The following is a 24479-nucleotide window of genomic DNA, read 5'->3' on the forward strand; positions in this document are numbered from 1 at the left end:
ACTCTGGCAGGCTGGGCCAAACGAGTGTTAGCAAGGCCTATTGCATATGAAAATGTACCAGCGGACGATATATTGCTGGCCCGGGTAGCGTGGGTATCTTGAGAATGCCACCCCTCGAGGCTCTGACTTATGATATCGCAGGCCATCTTCAACAGAGACACAGCCGGACGAGTATGGAAATGTTGAAACTACAAATAGCACTGAGCGACGTTCAATTAGCAACAATGGATTTGAAGATGCCGATAACATGGTGTCTACATTTTATGATGATCAGCCTACCGAGGAAGAGTGTAAAAGCCTTCGCCGAATTGCAGATCAGCTGCCGTGGGCGGTTTGGTATGGTTCACCTTGCCATGTTACCAACCTCAACTTCTGTCGGGATACTTGCTGATAAACGGATTCAGGATCGTAGCGTTAATTGAACTGGCCGAGAGAGCTGCATACTATGGGGTTTCCGGGCCCTTCCAAAATTACATCCAAAATACGTACAAGAGTCCTTCCGGCTTGCCGGGTGCCCTTGGACTAGGGCAGTCCGCTGCTACGAGGTTTACCAACTTCTTCCAGTTCTTCTGCTATGTTACACCTGTTTTTGGTTTGTGCTCATCACTTTTACTGAAATGTTCTAAATGAAGAGTATTAACATATTTAAATAGGCGCCATTGTGGCCGACTCGTACCTCGGCAAAGTCAAGACAATCATTTGCTTCTCTGTGGCCTATATGCTTGGCCTTCTCATACTTTTTGGAACGTCCCTGCCAATTGCTATCGAGAATGGCTATGCTTTTGGAGGCTTGATAACCGCTATGATATTAATAGGAATGTTCGTAATTGGTTGTTTTTGTCTACCATTATGCTGATATTGCACAGAGGCACTGGCGGTATCAAATCAAATGTCTCCCCACTCATCGCAGAACAGTACACAAGAACCAAACAAAGTATTCGGATCCTTAACTCAGGTGAGCGCGTCATCGTCGATCCAGCAATGACAATTGAGCGCATTTACACATACTTTTACATGTGTATTAATGTCGGATCATTGTCAAGCGCATTGACAACAGTCCTGGAGTTAAAAGTTGGCTTCTGGCTAGCATATTTGGTACCTGTATGCATTTTTGGTATCGGATTTACTGTCCTTGTGTCCGAGAGAAGGTCGTATATCGACAGGCCACCGAGTGGATCGGTGGTACTTCATGCTTTCAGAATTATTTGGATCGGGATATGGAGTGGGCACAAATTAGATGCCGCGAAGTCGAACTTTCAGAGAACTGAGCACAGGTTCACTGTTCCGTGGAGCGATGAGTTTGTGGAAGAAATCAAGGTAGCTCTTGCTTCCTGTAGAGTATTCTTGTTCTTTCCCATCTACTGGATGTGAGTTGCTATCTACTTATACCTACTTTCATTCCTTCTCTCAATAAAATTGGCCGAGTTTTGTTGGTTATGGCTGATCCCACAATATAGGGCATTTTCCCAAATGCTGAACAATTTTATCTCGCAAGCTGGCACGATGGGTAATGACTCCATTCCGAACAATACGAGTAGACTAAACTTACCATTCCTACTAGAACTCCACGGTATTCCAAACGATATACTAACAAACATCGATGCACTGACCATTATCGCATTCATCCCGATACTCAACACCTGTTTGTATCCCATTCTCCGGAGTAGCGGCATCCTTTTCCGCCCAATTGCAAGAATCACAGTGGGGTTTATTTTCGCCGGACTTGCAATGTTATATGCGGCCGGAGTGCAGCATCTCATTTATATTAGTGTAATTTGCGGGCACATGCCCCTCATCTGTTTCCAATTTACTAACATTGGCCTTCTAGCCACCTTGCTTCGCTTCTCCTCTCAACTGTGGCGCCTCTAACGGTGGTTCAATACCCAACAAGGTTCACGTCCTGATACAAACACCTGCTTACTTGTTGATTGGTTTCTCCGAAATCTTCGCATCTGTGCGTACCGCTTTCTGTTCGTCTAGTCGTAGTTCCGCTAACATGAGCTATCTTAGACTGCAGGCCTCGAATACGCATATACGCAAGCCCCTCCAAGCATGAAATCCTTCGTCATGTCGATGTTTCTCCTGACTTCTGCTGGCGGATCAATACTTGGTATACTGATCGCACCTTTGGCAAAGGATCCTTACCTAGTCTGGATGTATCTCGGCTTCACAACAATGTGCTTTGTTACTGGTGCCATATTCTGGCGTTTGTTCAAGGGCTACGATAGTCCGAAAGAGGAGAGGGTTCATTTGAGGAATTTAGATTAATGCTAGCACGTTTATTCTCATGTCTTAGCCAAGTTTCGATTCGTGTGATGTTTGTTGTAGGAATGGAGGTGCCGGTTTGAAGCGAAATATGTTGGCAGGACAATGTATACATAGGTTGGGTTAGAGGTTTGTGTCTTTTTCGGAGTGAAGAGCGGGAAGATTAGATTTCGACTTCCGACATACCTATTCAAGTTCCCAAACCGAGATCCTACTCATACTGTTTTACGAGTAACGCGAAAATCGAACCTCAGACTCCGACATGTCTCAATCCAGCCACCCAGACCCGTCAGTCGGCTTCGCTACTCCGATGTGATAGATGTCCGTAGTCCTGCCCAACTCGGTCCACACCACCCACTGCATAATGTGGACCCTGCATTCTCATTCCTCACCCTCTGACGAGAAAATCTACACAATACCGGAATCTGTCAGAGACCTGCATCAGAACGTCGCTAGAAATTGTGGTTGGCTCGTCGCAGTCACGAAATACATCTCCCCTGAAGACGCCTCTGCGACTTTCTTCACGAAAGCGAAGATTAGTGGAGTCGGAAACTTGGAGTTCGTGGATGCTTTCAGCTGTGGTATCAATTCCAAAAGGCTGAGAGTTTGAGATATATATTCCGCTGTCCAAGCACGAACAGAAAGTTTGACGTCTAGGTCTGTGCTGATCTCCTTTTGCTATCTTCACCCGCAGCCTTTCCTTTGCTCTTTGCTCTCTAGTTCAATCTCAATCCAACCATTTTACCTTCCCCCATTGACCTTGCAACAACATCGCAAATTGAGTGACTTTCACATTAGAAGTCGCCACAAGGAGCTGACGAAAGGATTATAATTAGTGATTATTTCTTGCATCTGGGATACAGAAGCTTCCGTGGCTTCCACTATTGGATGTCCAACGATTGCAGCGATCAGGTACAATTATAGTTCGATACAGGGCCGCTTGGAGCTAACGTCTGCCAAATTAGAGCATTAGAGCATTGAGGTTTGATAACCATGCACTCTTCCAGTACTACTCAGATCTCCCCGTGCTAGGATAATCTCGAGGCATCAACGTCCTCCCCTCTTCGCGGAATAACTGAATTACTGCCCTTTAACCCTGCATAAAAGTCAGTATTCAAATCTCCAAAAGTAAATCATCGACTTACCACCCCGGAAAGATCTCCACCCAAGCATTAATAGCAGCCACAAACGGAGTCGCGGTGTTGACGGTATTCGGTGCCGCCAACGCCAATCCTAACGTACTACTCGGCTTCCCGTTCACTGTTTTCACGAAAGGATGAACCATTCCAGTCGATCCAATCGTGTAAACATTGAACAGGTAAACAGCACCATTCGAATTCGTGGCAACGAGGCGTTGCTGGCAGTTCTGAGTCGCGATGCAACCCTGATTGTAGTTTTGGTAGAAGACGTACAGACCAGCGCCAGTAACTTGGATGTTGTTTGAGTTGGAGATGGTGAGTGCCCAGGATGCGGAACAGGGAAAGGCGCCGCCGCAGTCGGAGAATGTGGGATCGTAGGCGAACTTGTTGAGACTCGATGTGAAGGGTGCTGGTGCGATCACAAATGGTGGGTAGTACGGGCTTTCCGTTTGGATCTGGACGGCGTCAGCATGAAACCGCCTTACGGAGGGAGGCAGAGTCTTACCATTCCCATGTAGATATTCTGTGCGCTGGCAAGGTTGTATTGGTAAAGAACGAAGTGTTCGGAAGCGGTGCCATACAGCCAACATGGGCCTTGACTCTCGATCAATATGCCTATGCTATTTAGCTCAACGAACTGCTAGAAGGGAAGAATCGATACTGACCTCTCCCACTGAAGATGTTGATTTGTGTCTGAGCAACGCCAGCATCCATGTCATGATCCGCCGTCCAAGCCCAGACATTCTCGAAGTACCCGCTTGCTCCAGAGGTGACGTGGAAAGAGAGCGATGCAGCAATGCAAGCTGTGCTCTTTGATGAAGTCGGGCATTGCGCTGCTTGAAGATTTGTCCCGAGTGCTCCACCAACGCGGAAGTGGGAGTCTGAATTGACAAGTCAGTGACTGTGAACCCAAGAAGATAGGAGTTGTAAGATTACTTACCCCACATGGCAACAGAGCCTTGTGTTGCAGCCTTTGCGTTCCATTCGAGCAAAACAGCTCCTTGGGTCGCTCCTTTCACAGTAAAGAGGACATCTTGGATCTCGATATTACCGACGTCTCCAACATTGCCGACCTTAATCATGACCTGGGGATTGTTCATGTCGGAATACTTGGAGCCTGAAGCGACGAATTGCGCCCAGCAAGCACCTACAATAACAGAGTTGATCGGGATCTGGAATATCATACGTTAGCTGGAATTTGCAAGTAATAGCAGCGGCGAAACAATATCCCAGCCAAAGAGCAACTTACGAGAAGCGGCGGGCTCGCAATTATATACGAACCAGTCGGCACAAACACACCATGATTATAAGCTGCCCCAAGTGCGAACATTAAACTCAGCGAAGCAGTATCATCAGTTACACCATCACCTAGATTACATTTAGCTCAGAAAAACAAACGACAGAGAAGTGTTTGGAACAAGGCTAACCTTTCGCAAGGGCCTGGGCAATCAGCCAATAGTCATGGGTGGAAGAGCTATACGACGGCTTTTGTCGCTCGAAATAACCACCTTGTGGGCCACCTCGAAGACTGGCTGTGGCTGGGTGTGGAGCATCAAGAGGCTTCCCGCCAAACCACGCTCCGTTAGGATTTGCGGTGTCGTATACGGTACCGATGACCCAGGATGAAATGGTAGTCGTCCCTCCGTTCAACACAATACCGTTGGTAATATCGAAAGCAGCGTATGTGACAGACTGCAGCATCACATTATCGAGAGTGACCAAAAACTGCTCTTGTGTCGTGGGACCTTTGGGGGCGTTGATCACGACTGCGGCAAATGTGTTGGTGAAAATTGAGTCGAGGACGTAGATTGTGCCTCCCACCACACCAGCCGATTCAACGTAGATGCCATAGTTGACACCGACGGTTTGAATAGATTTCCCTTTGATAACGGTGAGCCTTTGTCTTATAATGACGATTGGTTGGAAAACTTACAAGTCCATCCCCAATCCCAAAGCATCCAGATAGCAATTTTAGTGCTGAGGAAATTCAACCCTCGCGTAGTAAATTGTTGATTACCGCCTGTGGAAAAGTCAGATCTCTCCCTAAAATATTGAGTAAACGTAATCTTACACTGCATCCCAATATAGCCATTCACAAAAATGATATCGGACATGAATCCACCACTACCATTTTCCGCATCTTGTCACCCGAATGTTAGCATAATTTTGCAGCAAATGATTAGGAGAACTTTGCAACTGACAGATTCCAATTTGAGTAGAACTTCCGGAAGACATATAAATCACGACGTTCTCAATGCTCGTTGCTGGAAAAGAGTTAGTGGGTGTATTACACAGGGGCGGGATAAGACAACCTTGTGCAACTTGCCAGTGGATCCCCTTGACGCCGTTGGTAGTGCAATGGCTCATGTCGATGAAAAGATAGCGGATTTGGCGGAAGAAATTATTCTACACATATTAGTCAGCCCTGTCATGTTGGCTTCATGATCGCGAAGTTTCTTACTGTGTTGAGGTAATACTCATTACTTCCACCAGTGTATACGTCTGAAGTGATAACTCCTAGGATTAAATATCAGCCAAGCTACTCGCAAATAATCAAGATACCAAAGCACATACCTAAACCAGAAAATTGGGGAGCGGCCAATATCACAGCGAAGTTATTAGGCTATGCAGAGTTAGACAATTCCCACTAAATAGAGAGCGTTTGTTGACGTACATTCCCCACAAGCTGAGTGTTGTATAACGAAATGATGGAACTGCTAACGAGATAAGTCCCTGGCAATGAGGTTAGTGGTTTAACGACAACAACAGGAGATCCAAAGGGAAGCGGTACCTGGAGGAAAGTAGATAAGGGCGCCCTTTACACTTGATGAGCCACAGTTATCTGCACAACGATTGCCAAACGCAATCGCAGCATTGATAGCAGCCGTATCGTCGTGGACTCCATCACCCACGGCGCCGAATTGAGGGTCTTTGACACTCCTGAAGACTTTATATGAAGCATCGCCACCAAATGGGAAATTGCCAGGAAATTGACTGGCCATATCTGCAAGCCAGTAGTAATTGTCGCGCTTCTCGAGGTTGGATCCAGTTGGAATGCCAGGCATGTTGAACTTGGAGTGGTTTCCCGTGAAAGTATAGTCCTTGAATAGCTTACCCTGAGAGGCCAGCTCGGCGGCATCAGCCTCTGCAACCATCGCAGCCGCCTTTGCTACTGTTTCATTTGTAGCCGGAAAAGATGCGCGGTAGCTGCTGGAGCCATTGGTAGGCCACGATGCCTGTTGGTGATTCTCCATCAAGTACCCATTGTGTTGTTCCACTTCAGCCACAACCGCAGAAACCAATTTGTGTGCTGCATCAAGGTCAGACTGCGGGGTATCTTGACGTTTTTGGACGGGCGCGCTATGGGGGGTGGATCGTTTGGTCGCACTCGAAGCTGGTTCTCTCGTGAGGTGGTTCCAAAGAGCTTCGATGTGTTCCGTCTCGATTTGGTCGACGAGGTGAGGGTTTAAATTCTTCCATTCATTGACCACATTGTCATAATGATCTCGAGTCGGCACAAATGGTGTACCTAGAGTTCTGATCAGTTTACAGTTCTGCAGAAGAAATTTAGTGGTACCATTATCGGACGCGGATTCATCAGTACGCGGGGCAATGTAACGGCCGGACACTAATGGGTGGGCAAAAGATAGAAGCGCGATAAGGAAGAAACATGGTTGTAAGAGTTGGCACGGACGCATCTTGCTGGAGTAGCTGCGAGCCTGCTATGCACGGTTTGGTAGTACCGATGCAGAAACCTTGTGCTGGAATCCCCGACGAGCAGGAATTACCAGGACTCATCATTTTGGACATGCTGCAAGTTAAGAACAAAATACCTATCACACACCACGCCGCGGCATGCGGCCGACAGCGTTGGATGCAATTTTAACTTCATACTAATCCGATCTACGTAAGGGGGGAAAGACGGCAGGGGGGGGTTATGATTGGCGGTAAATCCGGTTAGAGGGCCCGCGAATGCCTCATGGTCATGAACCAGTTGGAAGTGACCAATCCGAACTGTGCCTCGGTGATTATAAGGGTCGCGGGGCGTCGTTTCGGAGCGCTGGATGCGGATGACGGGATATGAGATGGACCCCCTTTCCCCTTTCTGGGTGCAGAGTGGGCACCAATCAACACCCTGTTGTTATGGGGAGTCGACCGCCTCCCCCAGATTCATGGGCGGGGATGGCGGGGCGGAGCGGAGCGGAGTCCCGCAGCTTTCCACAGTTGCAGCCTAACGAGGGGTAACGTTTGGGATCCATCTTCTCTGCCAATCTTCTTCAACACAACCTACCAGTTCCACTATCATTACTTGCGGACGACTTCAGCACGATTCACGAATGGCCCCTTTCGCCACACCATCACCGCGCCCCTCGAAATGAGTCAGTACCAGTACTCTCCTCTGCGCAAAGATCGCGACGAGCTTCGACTCGTCAGGCTTCTGCCTGGCCCGATATCAGCTGAGATAGAAATCGAGATCTTCCACGCACCGAGATCGTCCAAATATGAGGCGTTGTCCTATGTCTGGGGGTCTCCAGAGAGGACAGATGTCGCCCTGGTACGCAAGCCAGTCAAGGCACTGTCAAAGCCTGTGGACCACGCGAATCGCTCCAAAAGGGATGAGCATTCGGAGCCTTCAGCGACGATCGGGATTACCGACAACCTTGCGGTTGCTTTACACCATCTGAGGGACCCAATCCAGTCAAGAATCTTGTGGATGGATGCTATCTGTATCAATCAAGATGATCTCGCTGAGCGCAGTGCAGAAGTCCTCGAAATGGGTTCGATCTATAGTCGTGCTGAACAAGTCGTTGTTTGGGTTGGACCTAGCTCCAAAGATAGCCGACTTGCATTGGAAACTCTGAAGAGACTAGGAGATGGAATACGTTACCACGTGGAAGGCCATACAATTTCCAACGAAACGGGTAGCTGGGCGGTGCGCCTCGAAGGTGACTCCGAAGCTCTGAAGTTCAATCAGCCCAGCTGGTTTGCCATCAGAGACCTTCTGCGCAGGCAATGGTTCTCTAGACTCTGGGTCTTTCAGGAGATTGGACTGGCGACGAAAGCAACTCTGTTTGCCGGCCAAGATGGCATTGATTGGATCTTATTCATTACCGCTCTCCAATGGCTTTGGGGGAGATTAGAGCACCTGAACCAAGTCTTTCATGACTTAAATTTTGAAGCTTTCAACAAGTCTGGCATTAGTGGGTTGCTAAATGTCTCATTCAAAAGTTACCCCCGCGAGCTTGATACCTTCGGTCTCCTGGAATTAACGTCAAGATTGAATTCTTCCGATCCACGAGACCGCTTATATGCACTTCGTTCTTTGGCTGTGCCTACCGAGCGCAAATTTATCACACCGGACTATTCTAAGAGCGTGGAGGAAGCCTTCAAAAACTTTACTGTACGATTTTGCCAAGAAACTGGAGACGGATTCTTGTTGACCCGATGTTCGCTTCGAGATGTTTCGTCGAAACTCCAAATGCCGTCATGGGTGCCCGATTTTTCTGCGACCAACCTCCCGGGTGTATTTTATACTTTTAGTGCATCTGGTTACTCTAGGTTCAGCGCGGTGCTCAACAACGATAGTCTTACAGTCCAAGGGGTGAAGTTGGCGACAATTACCAGCTTACTTGACCCTTTCAAACCTAGCCATACAAACTTCGAGATTATCCAAGTCCTTCGATCTTGGCAGATTTCGTGTCGATCGAGTATGTATCCTAGTGGTGGCTCAACTTCTGATGCGTTCATCCACGCAATTGTTGGTGGGAAACTGACGGAATTCATACCCACCGAGACGCAAAGTGCCCTAAGTTTGGAACAATGTAGGCGGATTCTCGATCCTGGTGAAGCAGGCGTCGAGATCGAAGATATAAATTACATCAAGGCACACTTTGTGATGTATGTCAGAGCTACTCTTCATGGGCGAGTCTTTTTTAAAACGCGGGAAGGCTTCTTTGGAATCTGCCCTGAGTCTGCAAAAGATGGAGATCTCATGGTCGTATTTCCTGGTGTATATGCACCACTCGCGTTGCGCCCAGTTACGCATCAGGGGCAGCTTTCCTATCGCATTGTCGGGGCTTCATACGTCCACGGAGCCATGCACGCCGAAGTCCTGCTTGGTTCCATTCCTGTCGGCTGGAACTACAGTTACAAAATGGTTAATGGTGAGTTTTCTAGGCTTGTTTTTGCTCGTGGGAATATCCTCACGCAAAAAGATCCCCGGCTACCACTACCCCCTGAATGGAGATACAGGTATTTATCTGGGAAGAGATTTCAGGACTCAGAGCTGGATAGTTCGATGAACTTTCTTCCTCAGGGCTTCGAGAACGTGAAGACTGAGGAATCAAGCTGGTTCGATCCGAGGCTGACTCCCGACGCGTTGAGAGAAAGAGGGATTGATTTACAAGAGTTTGTCTTAGTGTAAACAAATGCAAAGATCTATTCGAAGACAAGATTGCCTGCATAAAGGTACTGACTTACACGGGCACGGGTTCCCAACAACTTTGTTTCATACTTGTTCTATGTATAAGAGAGGCCATTTGAGGACATACAAATATCTCATCCTCCTTATACTAAATACATTGCAAATAATTACTGAGCTAGTGAGAAAGTCGCTGATTTCGCGAAGGAGAGAGCGCAGCCCATGCGGAAGTTCGGCTGGTTCGGAGCGGGGTGAGCGGGGTGGGGATTGTAACCCCTGAATCCACTAGAAGCAGCCCCCAAAAAGTATACCCAAGCTAAAACTGCAGGGCTGATTACTCACACGCACTCAAAATTTAGCGCTCAGATCAACAAATCATCGTCTTCCAAAACTTTAAGTTCTGAACGGTTCACATTTCGCATTCTTGTCTATTACCCAAGGGAGTCTAAATTGCAACGAGGGAATCCAGAAGGCTTGTACGAGAAAGCGCTGAGTCCGGAGGCTTCGATATAAGCACCACATCCTCCTCCACTTCAATCCCTCACCTTCTCATGGCGGCCATTCGAGAGCGGACGAACGTGGAGAAACCCATGAACTTCAACGGCAACATGTCTCGCACAGACGTGGAGAACAGCGCCAGTCACGATGCCAACCGTTCCAACTCCATCGTGTCAGTCCCCTCCTACCAAGCCACTACAAGACCCTTCATCGGACGTTTGGGAGGAAACCAGGGTTTTGTACTCGACCGGCACAATGCAGCAAACGCAGAGATTCTGAAGGAGCAACCGGATAGCGCGCCTTGTATGACGCTCAAGGAGCAATTTGATCTTCGAGGATTTCGAAGTCTCGGGTTATGGAAAGCTGCCTTGATTGAAGGCGTTGGTGAGTGGTGACACTGGAGCCATATCCTCATCGCAAACCGTTGAGACACTGATTTGTGAAATGCGCAGGTGCTATGATGCTTATCTATGTAACTATCTGGATCAGCCTCTCACCATCCGCACTTCCCGCGCTGCCAACCGCACAGTTTGGCCCCTTCGACAATGCAACATTCATCGGCCCCCTCGTCGGAGGCATCACGAACTGGTTCCTCGTCACCCTGTTCACGTTCTCTCTGGGTTCCGTATCAGGAGCACATCTCAACCCAACTATCACCATCGCCACTTTCTTCGCTCGTCTTTGTTCGCTGCCTCGCATGGTGCTCTACGTCTCGTTCCAAACGGCCGGTGGAGCTATCGCCGGAATGCTCATACGAGCTTCTTATGGGTCCCGAGACTTCAAAACGGGGGGTTGCTGGTTGTTTTCTGATGTGGTTCCTGTATCGAATGCGTTTGTCATTGAGTTTGTGTTCTGTCTAACGCTGCTGTTCATGGCCTTTGGTGTTGGATTGGATCCGAGACAGAAACAAGTGATCGGTCCTGCATTGGGCCCATTCTTGGTCGGCATGGCGCTCGGTGTGGTTAGTTTCGGGAGTGGATTCACGAGGTACGGGCATGGCGGTGCGAGCATGAATCCTGCGAGGTGTTTTGGAACGTTTGTTGGGAGTAGATTTCCGGGGTGGCATTGGATGCATTGGTGAGTCCCTCGCTCTCCTATCGAGTTTCCTGAAAGGGTGCTTTCTTATCTTAATCTGGGATCTGTGCTAATGATATCTTGGGTTAGGACTGCGGATATTATAGCTTGTATGGTCCATGGCTTTTTCTACTTCATTGTTCCGCCATGGCAAGAAAATGCGCAGGCTGCAAATTTCTAGTGTATATGCAGATTACTGGAATTCAACCTCAACCAAAGCTCCAAGATTTCAAGGTGTCTCAAAAACCTCTCGCCCCTCCATCTCATATTTTGGAGGTCCCATTCCAATCTGTCCCGGTGCTGGTGTCGCCACGCTTGCTTGAGTTGCTTGCAATTCCGTACGCCATTCGGTCTTGGCGCCGACATGCGCTGCAGTATTACTGCGCGCCACCTGAGATTGTTTCCTCAGTCGCCTCTCAGCAACATACAGTCCCAGCAAACCCGCAATTATCGTTCCGGCGAAAAACGATCCCACTGACCCCCCTATAACAGCGCACAGATAGTTTTTTTTTGAGGGGCTTCCTTCGCGATACGCTTCACGATCTCTACGAGCCTCTGTTGGTTTCCAAATCGACGCATCTGCATTCAACAAAGCACAGCAGCAAAACACCGCCATTCAAGAATAGGATGAGGCAAGCCTCGGTTTCGGAGCGCTTGTTGATCCATATGCAGATACTTGCGGTAGGGAGGCCTTTTGGCGGACATTTGTCGCTGATATGATCGGTGACGGCGAGCCACAGACGAGGCTCGAGCAGAGGAAATGTTCAATATATGGTCTGGGCGTGCTAAAGCACCAGAAGGGGCCGGCAGTTTTACAGAGCCGTTTGTCAGCGCTGTGCTTAGGGCTTCGCATAATCGCAGGTTTTGCATTACTTCGAAGGGGTATATGGTTTTAGCTCCTGCTGAAGCAGTGCAGGGAGACTTGGCCTGCGTTCTGCTTGGTGGCCAGACACCGTTTATTTTGAGGCCAACGAGCGGGAATTTCCACCTGGTGGGAGCTTGCTATGTTCATGGAATTATGTATCGTGGAGCGATGGAGGAGTGGAGAGCTGGGAAATATGAGATGCAGGATTTTGTACTCGAATAAAGAGAGGATCATGGCACAGAAGGACGGTTCTCAAAACCCTCGTGCTTTATACTTGTCGGCAGAGTAGCCCTGGGAGAATTGAGCTGATTGTTCCAGTTCATTGCGACTTTGTCATTCTAGAATAAATGAAGTTGATACTGACTTTTAAATGGGTGCTACGGAAAGCCGTAAGGATCACTCGTCCAAGCGAGCTTTTCGACTTTTGACTTTTGACTTACGACTCGGCACGTGATCAACCCACCAAAAAAAACTATAAACACCCACACACCACGCCTATATACTACGCCCCCTCTCCCTGTGTCTCTACCTACTATTACTCCTTAGAATAATCACACACACTCTCTCTCTTTCTCTCTTTCTCTCTCTATAAGTATAAGGGTGAGAAAGGGGGGATATAGGAGGAAAGGGGAGTAGGGGCAAGGCGAGGGAACCCTACTAAAAATTTATATTACAAAGCACTAAATTTTTAGTATCTATAGCCTATAATTTAGCGATTATAGCCTTAATTTAGTAATAAGTAGCTTATAATTATAGGGTATTCTTTTTCTTGCGACTCACATACCTCAAAGCTCACTTTTCAATTTTCACTTCTCACTTTTCACTTTGCACTTGCTCGCCCTCCTCACCGTACCACCAACCCCCCTCCTCCCCACCTATCCCTCACCCTTCCCCTCTCTCTTATAAATATAAAAAAGAATTAAAGAGAGAGTAATATTTTAAATAGTAACAGAAGCACAGGGACAGGGGGCGTGGTAGATGGGCGATTTTTGGTGGGGTAAAGCATGCGCGTGCCGAGTCGTAAGTCGAAAGTCGAAAGTCGAAAAGCTCGCTTGGACGAGTGATCCTTACGGCTTTCCGTAGGGTGCGGGGTTATTCGCTTCATGGCGGTGTAGTGGGGCCTTTTGTACCCCTGAAGCTGACCCCATAATTCCATTTTGAATCCTAGGAGTCCTGTTACAATTCCCACTAGACTAATTTCTACCGCCCATGGAGAGGTTGAGAACTGCTTATATTATTGACTGATACCTTGGGAACGATAACGAGGAATAACAGCTGAGAATCGAAGGACTGGACCAACTTCTGGTGCCTCGGAAGGCAGAAACTCCGCTAGAAGTGTGCCTTATCAAGCAGGGGAGATTGCGATTGCTGGTGAGGGTGTATGAAGAAAGGAATTATGTCCAATCAAAATCGCACAGTGGGGGCTAACCTAGTCTTTGCCCCTTTAGCAACCCGGAAGGAACCGAATCGAACGTGGGAGGAAATATTACAGGTCTTTCTGCAGGATGACCTGGGTTGGATAGTACACCGGCATTACCTTTTAGCGAAGCACCCTCTACGCTGGTGCAGGCCCTAACGAGTAATGTTTGTTACACCGCCTTTGCAGGGGCTGCGCTGAAATGCCCTGTAGCAATGCGCTGTAGCCGACTTTTGCTTCGCAGAACTCAAGGTGGTGTAACAAACACTAGGGCCTGCACCTGCGTAATAAATATAAGGCTTAGTGAAGTGGAGTGCTTGGTAGATTGTGGGTCCTGTTAGCGCAGGCTACGCAATTTCTCCAGCGGGTGCGGCGCGGATTGTGGAGGTCCACCACCAGAGGGGAGGTTGCAGGATATAGCGCTTTGGGCTCCTATGCTTGCAGGTTCATGGCTGAAAACGACCTTCACTGCAGTTTCTCAGGCCCTCCCAGATCCATCAGAAGTAATCTGCAAGTGTTATAGACATCTTTATGTTGCCAGTTACTTTTATATCACTGAAGAATACTGTCTTCATGTGATGAATGGCGGTTTAATTTGAACCAAGGCATTGGAAATTTCGTCTGAATTCCGAGAATTCTTGGCGATACAGGATCGGGCCAATAGGAAGGAACGGGACATTCTCCTTTAGGAACGTTACTACAAGTATTCTGCTACTATCCCCCCCTAAATGTTTGCTAGCGGCCTCCACTGCCCCAGTTTTCGATAAGGTACGATTTCTGAGTGGTTCGAGCACCCGGCCAACCCTTTGCACAGGGCAAAAAGTGGCCTGTGTATCAAGGCAAGGGTGCGTGTAGAAGTTCAAGAAGGCTTTCTGCCCTGGCAGTGGCTCACAGCCAGCTTAAAAGGCACTTCCTCACTGGCTAAACACCCTGGATTCCTATCCGTACCTATATCCAAAATATACGCGCTAGCAAACATTTAGGGGGGGTACAAATATTAAATCTTCGCCGCTAAGGCACGGCAGCGACAGTGCAGCTGCACAAGCAATTACTCGCCGCGGGCGGCTTCTGGACAGTACCGCGATTGGACAAGCCTTTGGGCCTCACAAGGGATGTGTCGGAGGCTTACTCGGTTGCGGAGAAACGTGGAGTGTGATACCAGAAATGGAACGGAGGCTGCTGCTTAGGTGACATGAGATGAACAGGTGGCAGGGTCAAAGCTGGAAGGATTGAGCAAGACAGAACAAGGCTCTTCGTTCCTTCAATGGTTAAATCGATGAACTGATGCATGTCTTTCACGAGCTAGTCGCGTCGATGCGAGTGAGTTGCTCAAACCAGGTTCTCCAACCCTTTTGGACTTACGCATGCCCTTGAGGGTATTTCTCTCCAATCATGAGACCAATGTAATACGGTCGCGGTTGCACACAAGCAAAAAGGGTGGACTTGATCTGCACCTGCTCTCTTTCCCTTTCTTGTCAACTAGAATTGCATATAAATAGGCTCAGGTTTCCCTCAAGAAGTCATTCTTCGCCTTCTACAGTATGTTCAAACCTCAATTATCGTTATCTAATTATTCTGTTCTATCTTTCAATTATGAAAACTACATCTTTTCTCCTCTTTGGAGCTCTTCTCCTCACGTCTGGCGCCTTAGCTAGCATCTCATATACAGCCAAGATGGCCCATCGCGGTGCCGAAGTCCCAGCCGTGTTCTCTTCTTTGCCCCGCCGACACCATAGGCCAAAGCAACCTCGTCATGGCAAAAGACAACATCCCATCAATAACACTCTTAACTGGGCAGGTGCCATTCAAGAAGCACCAACGTCTGGGCTCTTCTATACTGTCTCAGCCAGCTGGCAAGTGCCTTCAATTTCGACACCGGTTGGCCAGACTCTTGGTACAGATGCATATTGGTTGTATGAATGGGTAGGTATTGATAGTTTGTGTGGTGCTATTCTACAAGCTGGGACAGGAGCGTACGTAAGTAGAAAATAAATCGAATTATCCAAGATAGGGGACTGAATCGCCTTTGTTTGCAGCTCAACACGCAGTCGGGGCAGGTCCCTTTAGTTTGGTGGGAATGGTTTCCCGAGGGTCCACAAGTAGTGAACATACCAAGTATTTATAAAATTAGTCTGCTCCAAGAGGTCTCAAGTGCTGACTTAATGATTCTAGTCAATCTTGGTGACACCTTCTTCACCAATCTCACGGCTACTTCCACCACAACAGCAATTTAGTAAGTGATGCTTGCAGAAACTAACATCTAAGCCGAGAATATCAGCTAATTTAATTCAGCTTTATCGAGAATGTAACCCAAGGGTGCGCCGTCACAATAACCATTTCCGGCGGTCCTACCCTCTGCCAGACAAATGCAGAATGGGTCGTGGAAAACCCGGGCGTGTTAGACACCCCCGTCTTCACAGATGTAATATTCACCAATTGTCTTGCTACGACCACTACTGGGGCTCAGCAGGGAATTGATGGCACTACATTGATCTACATGGACTCAAAAGATGGTGAGGTTTCCAAGGGATCGGAGATCAATGATTCGCAGCTTCGTGTGTTTTATTAGGGCAGAGACCGAAGTACTGTCTTTTGGCGGGATGGATTGGCATGCTCGGGTTGTTTTGGTTATGAATCTTAAATGCGCGCCTTGCCAGAGGTTTAGAACGTGATCGCCATCGCTCCTCCTTCCATATATCTAGGTAATATTTATATTGAAGAACGGTGAGGAAATTTTAACGTAATGATACCTTAAAGAAACATTGATCTAGCGTATCTGATTCGTATTGCAGTGTTCATGCAAGGAAGGAAATAGCAGAGAGGGTATAACCACAGGTGCGAAGTACCAAGTACCCGCACGCACAAAACCTAAATCCGAAATCGATAATAAGAACTAGAACAAGTAGAGCGGTCTTTCAACGAGCTTCGGATCTTTCGGTGGTCTTACTGGGGCTAGCATTACTCTGGGTTGGCAGTGCAATGTTATCTTCCAGTGTCCCCCTGCGGTGTATCTTACGCCACGCCTCAACTTGACCAAGTGCTTCCATTTGACCGCAGCAGCGATTCTTGCCACAACTGGCAGCGGCAGGCCCCGAGTACTACAAAATGAGAGAACGGAACTGCTAATAGATGTAAGCGCCAAGTCGGACAATCTGGCCGACAAATGCAATTGTTGGTGTAACAGCCAAAGGTGTTTTGGTTTCCAGCAAACACCGCCTGTAGACGTTTTCGTAGTGCATTTACGCCTGGCGCGAGGGTAACGGTAATAGATCCCGGATTGCTTGTGCGGTTGAAACATCGCATGAGAAAGAAATGGGTGTACTATTTTGGACGGATAACTCACGGGCTGGAGGGGTCTCTGTGATTGTCAACAATCGGTTGATTCCATTGGTTGTGCAGAGACGAGAATTGGCGAAAATGGATGAGGATATGTCAAGTCTGTTGGAAGGTCCTGTGCATGTCGCTCCAACAACCGTAGATATGTCTGCGAGGAGGGTCTCAAACCAATGTGGTTTGATAGACCCATCTGGCGTCAACACATCCCAGAGTCTCGGGGTTATTGTGCCCACCAGCTATACCAACTTGAGTGCAGCGTCTGAGAATGTTCCAGCCAGGAGCATCTGAGCAGTGGGGGCCGGCGGGGAAAGAGACTTGCGAAGATCAACAAAAGGCAGGTAATTGGGCCAAGTAAGGACCCCTCTCAGGCCTGCACACATCTTGCTTTCTTTCCCCTTTTGGGGATAGCAAGAACTGACGTTGAGATGTCCGTAAAAGGGGTTTTGCACCGAGGCTTGCATCTGAGGGGTTTCTCACCGCCTCGGCAGAACCGAAAATGGAAACACAACAATGGGGAGACATCGAGATTTGTTGATTATTCTGGGACTTTTGATCCCATTCCTCTGAGTGCGAATTGTGTTCTTCCATGCAAGTCAAAGAATAATAGAAACCTTACTAAGCTTCAATAGTAGAAGTCATTGACCAGAATTTATTCCACGAACTATGCTCCAACCTAATGCAACCAATCTTCCCCGATACCTGCTCAAAGAAGACCATTAACGCCCCATCCAAGCTCTCCAGAGCATTTCTACAAAGTATCACTCACAGGCCCCAGGCTCGAAGCTCTCGAGCTCTCCCTCGTGACCGGCGTCCTCGGAGTCAGCATCGGGCTCAAACCCCTCCGACTACTCTCATCATCCATCTCCGCCGGCATCGGCTCACTCCCATGCAACTCATACACCATACTCCTCCCATCAATCTGTGGCGTGATTGCCGCCCTTCTTTCGGACTCGATTCTATTCAGAGCCGTAAAGTAATCTCTTTCTCCATACTCCGTCGTCGGCATTTGATAGATTTCTCCCTGAGTTCCAAGCTCGCCGTCAGGTTGCTCTTCGCGATGTACCCCGCTAGGGTAATCGAGCTTTTTGTAAGGTGGGTACAAAGAGTTGGGATCATCGGGCAAGGATTCAGTTTTGATATCATTGTTGTCTTTGTCTAGGTTCGTGAGGCCGATGTCTTCGGTAGGAGCAGTGGAGGTTGGTCGGTCACGTTGACGTCGCCGTGAAACAAAATAGCCTAGTCCTGCTGCTAGTGCGAGAACGACGATTGCCGCAATCACTACAGCAGCGATGATGCCAGCTCCGACAGGTTTTGATGCTGAATTAGACGATGTAGTGGTAGATGAGCTGTTTATATATGCAGGTGATAGAATGGCGCTTATCCGTTCAGGAGCCCCGTCTTGCCAGACACATTGGCTGACCGAAAAGTTACCTCGTTCGTAGTCGACTGTTAGATACCTGCCAAAATCAACAACGGATATTGTTTCGGAACTTTTCAAGTACTCACGCTTCTTGGAGGAAAACTCTCCCAAGAGTATTCTGCGAATCATTTGCAGCTTTCTTCAGAGGGAAATAATACGTATTATTTGGAGTGAAAGGTGGAGAAGCAGGTAAGGCGAGTGCATTGAATGGTAGGACTATGCTGACAGTCTCCCCTCCAGACAAGCTGTTTGACAGGATAAATGTGACTTGGGGATTTTTTGCTTGAAGTTGAATATACTGTGTGGCGTTGATGAGATAAAGACCCGTTGCTTTGTCGGTTGCGATACCAAATGCTTGTTCAAATGCTTTGCACGCAGAATCGGGAAGCCAAATGTTTGGGTCCGTTGATTCAATGAAAGCAAACGTCGGAGTGGAGAGAAGGGTTGATTGGGTGGTTCCGCTGTAAGTGATGGATTGGATAGCAATTACAATATCACGGTCAATGTCTTGGTTTAAGGTGAATGAAGCAGAGTTCGGAACAAACCTCGAGGAATCATATCCGCCGAAGATGAGTTGAGCGTTCTGCCCGGCCTTTAACCCTAATCAGAGTTTCAGCGAACGTCATAAATTTGGAAGAGGGAAAGTACGATATTTTGCTCCAGCGGTGAAGCTCCAGCTGAGACTCGGTATGAGTTGTTGGGATCTTAGTGTCGTGAAGAGTGATGGTGCGGAGAAGTTTCCGATAGTGGAATAGTTGACTGGCTGCGTATTCAAACCTAGAATCCCGCTGATCGACTTAGCGTGATTTTCACAGGTGTTGCGGGAGTTCTCACAGGTAGAATGGAGTGGCTGTCGCAATTCCTGCAACGGTTTGATTCCTCAATGTTGGGTTGTTTGCTCCTCCGGCAACGAATCCCAAGCCCACCGTATCCAGTCCATAATCAGCAGCCTGTGAGTACCCTAGATTCTCCTCCAACCCCACCCCGTCTCCATTAATCCCAAATAGACCCTGATCCTGCCATGTAGACGATGTATTAGGATTGAAAAGTCCTCCGCGGGAGCTTGCACAACCATTTGGCACCGGGTTTATCGCAAGGGATGTACATCCAAGTGGCAACACTACCAGAGTTTCGGGGGAGTTTGTCGACGCGAGTACTCGTACATCCTGGGCAGGAGTTCCAATTCTGAGAGCAAAGCTACTCCATAGTCCGTCGACCCCGTCCCCTAAAATCTCAATCAGATAGCCCGAAGAGGACCGAGAAGAACTTACAGTATTGGCTTGCAGGAACAACCAGCGGGGATGGAATTACCTCCGTGGTGTTTGAAGGTTTTCGGGCCACCACATTAGCAGCTGCTGTCAAGCACCATATGAATAACAGTCCATCGTGAAGGTGAAATTGCATCACGACCAACTTCTTGTTGAGAGCAGTCGACACCAGGGCGTTCCGGGAGGCTTAGTGAGGGCTGACAGCAGAGGATGTGCAACGGAGGAAGGGCAAGTTGGGGTTGGCACCCCGATCCTCTCTACCCCTTTTGAATCAGCACATTCCCGATAGGGATAGAAGCGTGATCATCAGGGGCATTCAGCCATCGCCCAGAGATGAATTTACCCCCCCGCCTTATTACTTGTAATTGTGGGCCCTCTTGGCCGAGGGGGTTTGCATGGTAGAATGTCTGTGCTCTATGGACCCACTGTTACAAATAAGTTTAATTAGGAGTGGGGAGTGTAGGGCTGATTTGACCGGGGGTTCGGAACGTGCGTGGGTTGTGTGGAAAGCCAGAGGTCTGAGTGGCCATTGCCTGAGGAGAGAGCTGCGCAGGTAGTTTCCTCGGCTCCCAATTAAATATGCAAATTGCGTTTCTGGGACGTGTACAGGGATTATGCCCTGGGTTGTCGGCCGACGGCTGGTATCTCAGAAGATAAAAAGCAAGCGAGAAGCCAAGCGAACCCCTATTTCCGCTTGCAGTGCTCACCAACCGTGCCAACCATGCACTTGTCTTGTACCGACATGAAAACCTCGCCGCCATTCCTCTTTTTTTGCTTGCCTTTAAGCTTATTCTTGCTGTATTGTTGAGAAAATACTTCGACCTGGTGCAAAAGTTCCGTAGCATTTCAACATCTTCAAATAAGTGAACATGGTGGTCGTGAATATTTGCGGCGGGTTTGAGGAGCCGCAAGCCAAACGCGAGGTACAGGTCGGCCGACCTTATCTTGCCCTGGCAGTGTGCAGAGCTATCAAAATTATGTTCCCGCATGCGTCGGGTGTGCTTAACCGCTGCCAAGGAACACGACAATAATTTCACATCAGCAAGAGTCTCAAGTGCCGCCAATTGAATTCCAGCATGAAGCAGCTTGCCATGTCAGCGTTGGATAAATACAAGGATAGCCATCTGTCTCTCACTTGTAGGCGCCATTCTAGCGGCTTGGAGCCGCCTCTTGGTTGTGTGGTGTGTCATGGGTGGATCATCGCACGGTTCTGCTGGATCAATCTTGGGCAATTTTGTTCTGTCCCCTTAAGTTCTCTGGACCCGTAATGGCGAATTTGAATTTGTGTCTACTCGAAACACCACATTCATTTGGTTTGTCTTGTTGCTAAACTGCGCCTCTCAGACCTGATCTACAGGCCATTACACTCGTTTCAGGGCCACATTCTTTTGACTCTATATTTTCTTGCTCGATTTATAATAACTTAATCATGAGGCCCTCTATACAGCGTGGACAGTTATGTTTAATTCTTGCATCTTGTTGTGCTGTCAGTAGTTGCGAGGCTTCTAGTAAGTCACTTCAAGTGCTGCTGAAGATATTCACGACATATAATTAGTTGCAATTCTCTTAATAGGATCTTAATTGGCTCACAATTCATGTTGCAGAACTTGAGCAACAATCGGCTTCCTATTCAAATTCAACGAACACAACATCCCCTAACAATAAAGCGGCCATCACTCCAACGCCAACAATACTTTTCAGTTCAAGTACATCATCAAATTATTCCAGTACGATTACATCTGCACCAGTTTACCCTTGGGGAGATCAAAGTATCCCAATCAACACATGTTCGGTAACAGCTTCAGGTGGCGACATTCAATGGACGCCATGCCATATGTAAACTCAACATCCACGAGTCTGGAGAATGTTTAGCTAACAACGTTTTGCAGCTTTGCTGGGACAGTACGAATGAGTTATTTCCCGGACAACTGGGGAACATGGGGAAACAAGACTTATACCACCTACTACAATACTGACTTTGGCGTGACCATGTAGGAGTTCTCGTTCCATAGTGTACTTCTTCTTCTTCACTTTCAATTGGCTGATCCCATGCAAAGGACTTCTCCATTAATCTACATGATGGTCAACACTATCACTGGAGGGAATGATTGTGGTCCCTTAGGTCCCACCTATGCCGACAAAGTCATCTCGATGGACCCAACAGAGGTCTACACCTTGCAACCTTACGCAGATCACACGGTCACAACAAGAATGGGACCACCTCAACCATTGATATTGAGTGACCTAACCAGCAACTGTCAAGAAACATACAGCACGTTCTCAACAGACGGAGCGTTTGTCAACACACATCCTGTCTACGGCATGTACAATAGATGCCACCCTAGATTCGTGTTTCCCATTCAGCTCAAGCGCATCGGGTTGTAAGTATTCATAAATCCGTGCTTAGGGTAGTACTCATACAATTCCAGCCCATATTGGATGCATTGCGGGAATGACAATTACACTTATGGCATTTTCGACCCTCCAGGAGCAATTCCCCCTGTGAGTGGACTATTACCAACAACCGTCGCCGATCCCTACACATCGACTTATAAATCTGCAAGCGCTCTTCCAACTACTCTCCCCGTTCAAGAAACCTCTCAAGCACCACAACCTGCAGCCCCAACAACTCCTCCAACAGATCCAGCGATATCTTCACCTCCACCAGCCTCGGTCCCTACTTCAGCGACCGCGATAGCGACGGTAGGAAGTCAAACTATTAGCGCAATTCCCGGTTCATCGGGCGTTGTTCTGCCGAACGGATCAACAGCAAAACCAGGCTCGGTTGCAACAATCACGGACTCGAACAGCAAACCAGTAGTTGTCTCAGTCGGACCATCAGGAGTTTTTATCGGAGGCACAAGCCAAGGCGATTCAACAAGCTTCTTCGCAAATCCAACGTTACCCCCTGGCCCTCCTCCACCAACTTCAACAGCAATTGGCGTAATTGGAGGCCATACAATTTCAGCAGCGCCGGGAGACTCGACACTAGTCATCGATGACCAAACCATTACGTCCGGAGGCAATGCCGTGACACTCGCAGGTCCAAATAATGTGGTGAGTCTCGGATCTAGTGGGCTGGTGGTCGAGTTTCCAGGTGGCACCGTCTCAACCTTCACGCTTCCAACGGCCACTCCCGACTGGGTGACGACTACCGTGGACGAAATCACTGTCATTGCGTCAGCCGGGGCGTCCGTAGTCTTGGTCGGAAATCAAGCTGTCACATCTGGTGGCTCAGCGGTCACGGTTGGAAATGATGTCGTAAGTCTGGGATCAAGTGGATTGGAAGTTATGATGCCAGGTGGACGAGTCACAACTCTCTCCTTTGCTCCGAAAGCCGAAGCCAGCACGGCAGCGGGGGGTACAACTTCAAGTAATGCTCTTGGGTCCCTATTATCGCTTCCAGTATGTCCCCCCCCCCCCCCCCCCCCAAGGTCTTTATGAGGCGTTGCTAATTCAGCGTAGTTGCGGGAGCAAATCAGCCTGATAAAGCAATTGGAAGCCCAAGCAGCACGAGCTCGGGAGTCGGTCTGCCAGCCGCATTAGCTAAAGGGGGGTCTTGCGGGATTACTGTAGGAAAAGAAGTCGCTTGGTTGTGGTTGACTTTCTTTGCAGCGCTGAAATTAGTGTTTGGTCAGTAGTATAAGTTATTAAATAGTTCAGTCGACATAATAAAAGAATTTGATTTGTCTAAATATTTTTAGAACTCTCTAACTAGTAATGTTATATAAACTTACTTAAATATATAAGATATTAATTAAGTAACTTTATATATTAAATACTTATTAAAATAAATTAAAAATAGGTTTAGTTATTTTATTTTAATATAAATTTATAATATTTAATAAAATACTTATTTTACTTAAAGAAATAATTATAATAATAATTAATTATTATTTATTTTATAAGTAATTAAAAATATTAAACATATTATAGTTATATACTTTATAACTATTGCGTACTTCCTATATATAATATATTATACTATTGTGACGGCGCTAGCTGGGGGCCAAAGGGGGGTGGCTGTTACATGACCAGTTTCACCTAGCTAGCCGGCGTTTCAGTGGTTTTAGCTAGTATTTCCCTCCTTTTATCCCCTTTCCTTCTCTCTCTCTCTCCTTCTTCTCTTTAGCTTAGTATTTTCAATACATGAGATTCTTGGATCTTTGAGCCCTGGCCATTGCCTCGATCCCGCCGTCACAACTATATTAAGCTACGCTAATTTATATACTTACTTGTTATTTATATATTTTTACTTTAATATTCTCGAAATAAGCCTTATAATACTTTCTTTATATTATTTTTAATTAAATTATATTTCTTTTTTAAAAACTCGAAACTACTTTATTTAATAAGCCTTTATCTTTCTTTATATTTAATAAAGCAAACTTAGCTTCCAGCTTTAAAAACCTGGCCCCGTATAATAAATTTAACTAGTATTTAATAATAATTATAAATTCTCTCAGATTTCTCTTACTTTTCTTTATAATTAGCCTAAAATTCCCTCTAAGATTTGCCTCAATTTTCATAAATAGTAATATAATATAAGCAAGTGTTATCTTAATTGTTCCGGATGAGGAAACTTTAATAGCTAGGGATAAATCTTTAGGCATTAGGGAATGAATTAGCTAGTGCCTTATATCTTCTTTTGAGCTGTTTTTCTTGACAGGTTTGAAGAATAAATGTATTCACTAAATTGCCGAGTGTTATATAAACAGATTCCTATACTAATACTATTACAGCGTGCATTCCCTGTCCTCACTTGAGAATCACGTG

The 24479-nt window shown here is 47.3% G+C and overlaps 9 protein-coding genes across 9 annotated transcripts; 6 read left to right on the forward strand and 3 right to left on the reverse strand.

The window, feature by feature from the left end:
- Positions 1-247: 247 nt before the first annotated feature.
- K444DRAFT_529822 (peptide transporter PTR2-A) lies at positions 248-2268 on the forward strand (the record flags this gene model as incomplete). Its single annotated transcript, XM_024874847.1, has 8 exons — positions 248-336; positions 405-592; positions 654-819; positions 867-1367; positions 1458-1507; positions 1562-1770; positions 1829-1954; positions 2011-2268. 8 exons carry the CDS (start codon positions 248-250, stop codon positions 2266-2268), a joined length of 1587 nt encoding a protein of 528 aa, XP_024736400.1.
- A 1138-nt stretch (positions 2269-3406) lies between these two features.
- K444DRAFT_529640 (glycoside hydrolase family 55 protein) lies at positions 3407-6469 on the reverse strand (the record flags this gene model as incomplete). The annotated part of the gene is made up of 14 exons (XM_024874828.1): positions 3407-3859; positions 3910-4019; positions 4070-4285; positions 4345-4576; positions 4654-4787; positions 4832-5284; positions 5338-5424; positions 5476-5544; positions 5606-5668; positions 5717-5810; positions 5866-5921; positions 5979-6027; positions 6079-6137; positions 6196-6469. 14 exons carry the CDS (start codon positions 6467-6469, stop codon positions 3407-3409), a joined length of 2349 nt encoding a protein of 782 aa, XP_024736401.1.
- Positions 6470-7679: 1210 nt separating this feature from the next.
- K444DRAFT_613099 (HET-domain-containing protein) lies at positions 7680-9899 on the forward strand. Its single transcript, XM_024880278.1, has one exon. It carries the CDS (start codon positions 7780-7782, stop codon positions 9826-9828), a length of 2049 nt encoding a protein of 682 aa, XP_024736402.1. The 5' UTR covers positions 7680-7779; the 3' UTR covers positions 9829-9899.
- Positions 9900-10433: 534 nt separating this feature from the next.
- Positions 10434-11578, forward strand: K444DRAFT_529841 (aquaporin-like protein; the record flags this gene model as incomplete). The annotated part of the gene is made up of 3 exons (XM_024874850.1): positions 10434-10707; positions 10776-11400; positions 11488-11578. The coding sequence occupies 3 exons, from the start codon at positions 10434-10436 to the stop codon at positions 11576-11578; spliced, it is 990 nt and encodes a 329-aa protein (XP_024736403.1).
- K444DRAFT_405027 (uncharacterized protein) lies at positions 11516-12151 on the reverse strand. The gene has a single exon (XM_024872555.1). The coding sequence runs from the start codon at positions 12011-12013 to the stop codon at positions 11627-11629; it is 387 nt and encodes a 128-aa protein (XP_024736404.1). The 5' UTR covers positions 12014-12151; the 3' UTR covers positions 11516-11626.
- Positions 12152-12157: 6 nt separating this feature from the next.
- On the forward strand, positions 12158-12484 carry K444DRAFT_529878 (uncharacterized protein; the record flags this gene model as incomplete). Its single annotated transcript, XM_024874852.1, has 1 exon — positions 12158-12484. The coding sequence occupies one exon, from the start codon at positions 12158-12160 to the stop codon at positions 12482-12484; it is 327 nt and encodes a 108-aa protein (XP_024736405.1).
- Positions 12485-15272: 2788 nt separating this feature from the next.
- Positions 15273-16248, forward strand: K444DRAFT_529912 (concanavalin A-like lectin/glucanase; the record flags this gene model as incomplete). Its single annotated transcript, XM_024874853.1, has 4 exons — positions 15273-15656; positions 15716-15794; positions 15852-15912; positions 15972-16248. 4 exons carry the CDS (start codon positions 15273-15275, stop codon positions 16246-16248), a joined length of 801 nt encoding a protein of 266 aa, XP_024736406.1.
- Positions 16249-17662: 1414 nt separating this feature from the next.
- On the reverse strand, positions 17663-19839 carry K444DRAFT_652881 (acid protease; the record flags this gene model as incomplete). The annotated part of the gene is made up of 4 exons (XM_024885840.1): positions 17663-18472; positions 18522-19027; positions 19362-19660; positions 19707-19839. The coding sequence occupies 4 exons, from the start codon at positions 19837-19839 to the stop codon at positions 17764-17766; spliced, it is 1647 nt and encodes a 548-aa protein (XP_024736407.1). The 3' UTR covers positions 17663-17763.
- A 1293-nt stretch (positions 19840-21132) lies between these two features.
- Positions 21133-23249, forward strand: K444DRAFT_723094 (uncharacterized protein; the record flags this gene model as incomplete). The annotated part of the gene is made up of 6 exons (XM_024888579.1): positions 21133-21211; positions 21308-21539; positions 21593-21694; positions 21761-22084; positions 22133-23108; positions 23169-23249. The coding sequence occupies 6 exons, from the start codon at positions 21133-21135 to the stop codon at positions 23247-23249; spliced, it is 1794 nt and encodes a 597-aa protein (XP_024736408.1).
- Positions 23250-24479: the final 1230 nt, after the last annotated feature.

The sequence above is a fragment of the Hyaloscypha bicolor genome (genome assembly GCF_002865645.1).
Source record: "Hyaloscypha bicolor E unplaced genomic scaffold K444scaffold_83, whole genome shotgun sequence".
In the NCBI taxonomy this organism is placed as follows: domain Eukaryota; kingdom Fungi; phylum Ascomycota; class Leotiomycetes; order Helotiales; family Hyaloscyphaceae; genus Hyaloscypha; species Hyaloscypha bicolor.